This window comes from Pongo pygmaeus, chromosome 20, assembly GCF_028885625.2.
Source record: "Pongo pygmaeus isolate AG05252 chromosome 20, NHGRI_mPonPyg2-v2.0_pri, whole genome shotgun sequence".
Classification (NCBI taxonomy): Eukaryota; Metazoa; Chordata; class Mammalia; order Primates; family Hominidae; genus Pongo; species Pongo pygmaeus.
In genome coordinates, this window is record NC_072393.2 from 1,908,071 (window position 1) to 1,914,070 (window position 6,000).

The following is a 6,000-nucleotide window of genomic DNA, read 5'->3' on the forward strand; positions in this document are numbered from 1 at the left end:
GTCCACAGTGCCACGGCTGGGTCAGAGCATACCCAGGGCTGGTGTCGCCCCTCCTGCCCTCTGGTCTTCCTGACTCTCCAAAGCTCAACGCAAGTGAGCACCACCCAGAAGCTGGTCACAAGGAACGCGAGTGAGCATCACCCAGAAGCTGGTTACAAGGAACGCAAGTGAGCATCACCCAGAAGCCGGTCACAAGGGCAGAACTCACTCCCACCCACACACCCCTCCAAGACCCACATGCCTCAGCCTTGAAGCCACCTCCACACACACACACCAAGCCTTCTGCCCAGAGATTGCCTTTTGAAAACCCCTGCAAAGGAGTAAAACAAAGAGGCCCAAGCCTCTTTGAAGAGAGAGCTTCAGGCAGAACGCAAGCGGCTAAACGCCCATGAACAAGTGAACCGCACTCATAAGCAGGGCAACTGACACTACAGCTGCACCCCCCAAACACCCCAGCCCTGCTGGGGGTGCGCAAGGCGAGGCTGCGGCTTTCATGCTTGCTGCTGGGAGCAGCTCTGTGGGGAGCGGGCGCTGTCCTGAGGGCTGGGCGCGCTGCACATCTCTACGGCTTGAGTCCATTCATAAAACGACCCCACATGGAAACCACCCACATGTCCGACTATGTATGGAAGCTGTGTGTAAACAACAGAGCACAGCCACCCACGGCAAGGAGCGAGGACAGCTCCCTCCCCACCAAGATGGCAGCAAAGCACACACACCTTAGGCAATCACACCTATGGTTCAGGGACACGAATTTAAGTGATAAAACTATAAGCAAGTCAAGGAAATTAAACTTACAGAAGTCAGGATCATTACCATAATAATTAGCTGTACAGGCCGAGCACAGTGGCTCACGCCTGCCATCCCAGCACTTTGGGAGGCCGAAGTGGGTGGGTTACTTGAGGTCAGGAGTTGGAGACCAGCCTGGCCAATACAGTGAAACCCCGTCTCTGCTAAAAATACAAAAATTAGCCAGGTGTGGTGGTGGCCACCTGTAATCCCAGCTACTTCGGAGGTTGAGGCAGGAGAATCACTTGAACCCAGGAGGCAGAGTTTGCAGTGAGCCAAGATCGTGCCGCTGCACTCCAGCCTGGGTGACAGACAGAGCAAGACCCTGTCTCAAAAAAAAAAAAAAAAAAAAAAAGCTGTACAATGTCCTAGGCACTGCATATTTTGCAATTAAAGAAGCTCAGAGGGAAAACAAAGCACATTTAGAATCCACGCCCTCAGGTCCACCACCACTGTGACAGCACGGGGGACGAGGGCACCTGGACAACGGGGAGGCATTCGGGAATTCTGAGAGACTTTTCTTACCATCAAGTGGGGTCAGGGGCTTTTAATTTGGGGTTGATTCTACCTCCAAGAGACACACTGTTCTGGGCACATCTGTGGCTGGCATGATCAGAGGAGCTCCTGGCACGGAGTGGGTGGGGGCAGGGATGCTGCTCAGCACCCTGTAGTGCCCAGAACAGCTCTACCCAGAGAATGATCCAGCCCCAACATCCACAGTGCTGAGGGGCAGAGGCTGATCTAGTGGAATGACTGACGTTATTAAAAGCAGAGAAAACGCGCTCAGTTCGGCTGGGCGTGGTGGCTCACGCCTGTCATCCCAGCTCTTTGGGAGGCCGAGGCTGGTGGATCACCTGAGGTCGGGAGTTCAAGACCAGCCTGACCAACATGGAGAAACCCCGTCTCTACTAAAAATACAAAAAATTAGCTGGGGTGGTGGCACATGCCTGTAATCCCAGCTACTAGGGAGGCTGAGGCAGGAGAATTGCTTGAACCTGGGAGGCGGAAGTTGCAGTGAGCCGAGATCGCGCCATTGCACTCCAGCCTGGGCAACAAGAGCAAAACTCTGTCTCAAAAAAAAAAAAAAAAAAAGAAAACACACTCAGTTCAAATTTAATAACTTTATATCTTTTCCTTTCTTTTTTTTTTTTTGAGTTGGAGTCTGCCTGCTGGGGAGGCTGAGGCAGGGAGAACTGCTTGAACCCAGGAGGCAGAACTTGCAGTGAGCCAAGACTGTGCCACTGCACTCCAGCCTGGGCAACACAGCGAGACTCTGACTTGAAAAAAAACAAGAAGAAAAAACAAACAAAAAAGAAAAAAGAAAAAGAATATATGGGCTGGGCACAGTGGCTCACTCTGTAATCCCAGCACTTTGGGAGGCCAAGGTGGGCAGATCACGAGGTCAAGAGATCGAGACCATCCTGGCCAACATGGTGAAACCCCGTCTCCACTAAAAATACAAAAATTAGCTGGATGTGGTGGCGCGCGCCTGTTGTCCCAGCTGCTTGGGAGGCTGAGTCACTTGAATCTGGGAGGTGGAGGTTGCAGTGAGCCGAGATCGTGCCACTGCACTCCAGCCTGGCGACAGAGTGAGACTTAGTCTCAAAAAAAAAAAAAAAAAAAAGAAAAAAAGGCTGGGCACCGTGGCTCACACCTGTAATCCAGCACTTTGGGAGGCCGAGGCGGGAGGATCACGAGGTCAGGAGATCGAGAACACGGTGAAACCCCGTCTCTACTCAAAAAAAAAAAAAGAAAAAAGAAAAAAATGGAGAAAACTTTCCCAAAACTATGAAAAGGACTTGTGAGAATAAAATATTAAAAATTGTTTGTTTTTTGTGCCAATTCTATGGAGCTTTAGAAGCTGAGGACACTCCCAAGTGGACCAAGACACATACACATGAGACCACTACTTCTCATGCTTTTTGGACTCATCTTAATGGGTTTTGCATGGGAACCCGATACGTTCACACGTACACACAAGTATCACATGCAGAAATCAAAGTTTCAGGACAGGACAGTTACTGTATGTGCCTGCACTCTGGTCTCTTCTAGTTTCTTTTCCTTTTTCTTACCTAGCATAACCATTAAATTGAATTCACAACCCACAGCCTGAGGACTGGAAAACAGTGAACTAGAAAAACTCAGCGCTCTGGCGCTTCCAGAAAACCGCGTGTCACTGCAGCATCCTCCGCGTCATCCAGCAAGGAGGGAGGCGACTGTCATCCCCACTTACACAGGAGGAGACAGAGCAGGGGGCTCTCCATGGGCCGCCCCATGAAGTCAGCCAGTCAGCCCAAGCACCTGGACTCGGATCTCCCAAACCTCATGCGATTTCTACTCCATCGCACTGCCTTTCCACGTGGCTTTCAAAGTCATCACTAAGCCTTGTTTCCATGATGCCACACTCAAGTTTTAGGTGAAAATCTATTACGAAATGGAAACTTTTTTTGGAAACTATACTGCCGCAGAAAATGCACACTGTCTATAGAGTCTTTGTTCCGGGTGCAGTGGGCGGGAGGGAAAAACCTACAACATACGGTCTACAGGATAGCTGCTTTTTAAAAGTGAGTGGGGGTGCTGGGGGGGGACAACTAGAACTGTCATTGAACAGTCATTTGCTGCTCACCAATCAGGAGACTCCAGCAGCTGCAGAGAACATCCAGAATCAGACATGAACACCTGAGTTACAACCCTCTGGACCATAACAATGGTCTTCCAGTGAGAAAGCCAGGGTCCCCAGACACTGCGTGTCCTGCCTGAAATCACCCACCCGCCAATGGCAGGGCCAATGAGGAAGCCTGGGACTTTCAAGGACAGCCCTGCGCCATTTTAAAAATGTTTCCCAGCCGGGTGCAGTGGCTCACGCCTGTAATCCTAACACTTTGGGAGGCTGAGGCGGGCGGATCACCTGAGGTCAGGAGTTTGACACCAGCCTGACCAACATGGTGAAACCCTGTCTCCACTAAAAATACAAAATTAGCTGGGTGTGGTGGTGCATGCCTGTAATCCCAGCTACTCAGGAGGCTGGGGCAGAAGAATCGCTTGAACCTCGGAGGTGAAGGTTGTGGTGAGCCAAGATCACGCCTTTGCACTCCAGCCTGGGCAACAAGAGTGAAACTCCGTCTCAAAAAAAAAAAAAAAAAAGTTTCCACCACCAATACCCCCTTGAAGGGGCCCAGACTTGTGGGGAAGGCGCTATCAACTCACACCAATTCCAAAGGAAGAAACCCAGGCTCAGGGGCTTCCCAGTGAAGACAGGCACATCCCCCTGAAAACCACGCCCCAGACTAGAGGTGTGGTCCTCCACCGGACAGACCCCCTGGCCCATCGTCAGGATCCCAGAACAGGCTGCTCAGTGACATGCGCTTAAGGGAGCAGGGACAGGCGCTGGGAGATCCTGCCTGTGCAGAAAAAGTCCTCTCGGGAAGCGAACCACATTTCCAATCTGCTGAACCAAGCTCAGTAAAAACCAGGCCCATCAGTGATGCTTTCAACTCACAAAGAATCTGAACATTACTCCAGTTAGTTACACGTTGTAACCAAAGCAGTTAGGGAGAGCTTCTGAGATGAAGAAAACCAAGGAGGCCGAAGGGAAGGGGGGTGGAGAAGAACAAAAATGACCTCATTAAGTTGGGGGCAGGTGAAACCACACCACTTCCAGAAAAGTGTAAAGGTTTAACAATACGGCAAGAGCTCAGGTTCCCAGAGAGAGGGACATGGGCTGAGGAACATGGTGCCAGGAAGCAAGTCCCTTAACTTCCCTGCCCTCCTGGGCACCTCATCCTGGACACAGCCTCTGGTACTGGGACTGGTGCGGTATCAGACGACGGCTCTCCTTCAGGCCAGCCTTGCTGTCCACGCAGGGAAGCAGGCAGGCAGTCGCTCAAGTAGGACACTTTCTAAGGCTCCCACTGCCCAAGGGCTGCACGGGTACCCTTAATGAAGCCAGACACTTGGTGGCCGCCATGCCCATTCTTCTTCAATCTAGGTCACAGGTTGGGGGAAGGGAGGGGCGGGAAGGAAACGATCCCCACAGTTGTAATTTTACTTCTGGAAAACCATTTCCTCGCCCTGGCTTTCAGGTTCCTACTTGAAGTCAGCTTCCCCATTCCAGGTTCCCGCAAGCTGCTACCTCACTGGGGCTTAGGATGCCGCCGTCCTTCCTCCCTCCTAGCAGCAGCCCCACCTTCCTGGGAACCGGCGCACTGGAGGCAAGGCCCTAAGACCCTGCCTGGTTCCGAGCCAGGCCTCAGGGAGAGACCTGGACACGCATTTACACGATCCAGAAGAAAGGCGTTTCTCCAGGGACGGCCCAGGACCCCCTGCCTCGGTCTCCCGGGGAGGGTCCGGGGGCGGGGCCCGGGCCCCTGCATTTTCAATCGGTGATTCGGAAACACACTCAGGTTGGAGAAGCTCTGCCCAGAGACCTCGCAAGTCTCCTGGGAGGGTGGCCCGGGCCGGGGGCAGGTGGGCCCGAATCTCCCTCTGAGAGAGTAAACTGAGGGTCCAGGGGGAGGGCACCTATCGGCAGGGCCCAGGGCATTGCATTTTGAACAGCGTTTCCCCCAGGTGATCCGATGAGGCGAGGATCCGAGATGTGCTGCTCCAAGGCCTTCGCCCCTCGGGGGGAAACTGAGGCTGGGGGACCGAGGAGGTGGGCGGCGCCCCAGGCCCAGGCCACGCAGGGCCGGAGCCCAGAGCGGGACCTCCAACTAAGACAGAGCCTGGGCGGGCGGCAGGCCGAGCAGGCCCAGCGAGCAGGGCTGGGCCCTGGGCCGGGGCGGTGACCAGGCCGAGCAGCCCCTTGGCGCGCCGGGCTCACCTCGTCCTCCTTGTGGTTACGGATGCCGCGGACCAAGTCCTGCAGATTCTTGTCGAACATGCGGTCGATGCTGCCCTTCACCATCTTGAGGGCCATCGCGGCGGCCCACGGGCTTTTGCCTCGGGAGGCCCGCGGCTGGGCGCCGTGAGGGGGCCCGGGGCCCGTGCCTGCCGCCCGCGGAGCGTCGCGGTGCCGGCCGCTGCGGCGGGACAAGCTCCCAGGCCAGGGCGGCGGCGGGTTCCAACGACCGCGGCAGAGTCGGAGACCCGCTCGGCAGGTGCCGCGATCCCGCTCCGGGCCCCTTGCAAATGGCGGACAAGATGGCGACGGGTCAGCTGACGACGAGAGCCCGGTCCCAGCTTGCCGGCCCCGGAAGCCCCGCCTCCCAG

The 6,000-nt window shown here is 54.8% G+C and overlaps 1 protein-coding gene across 1 annotated transcript in view; it reads right to left on the reverse strand.

The window, feature by feature from the left end:
• The window catches only part of AP3D1 (adaptor related protein complex 3 subunit delta 1), a 49,693-nt gene extending 43,693 nt beyond the window's left edge, over positions 1-6,000 (reverse strand). The window contains exon 1 of the mRNA XM_054465455.2: positions 5,612-6,000. Coding sequence (XP_054321430.1) covers positions 5,612-5,707 — 96 coding nt within the window. The 5' untranslated portion in view covers positions 5,708-6,000. The remainder of the gene's footprint in view (positions 1-5,611) is intronic.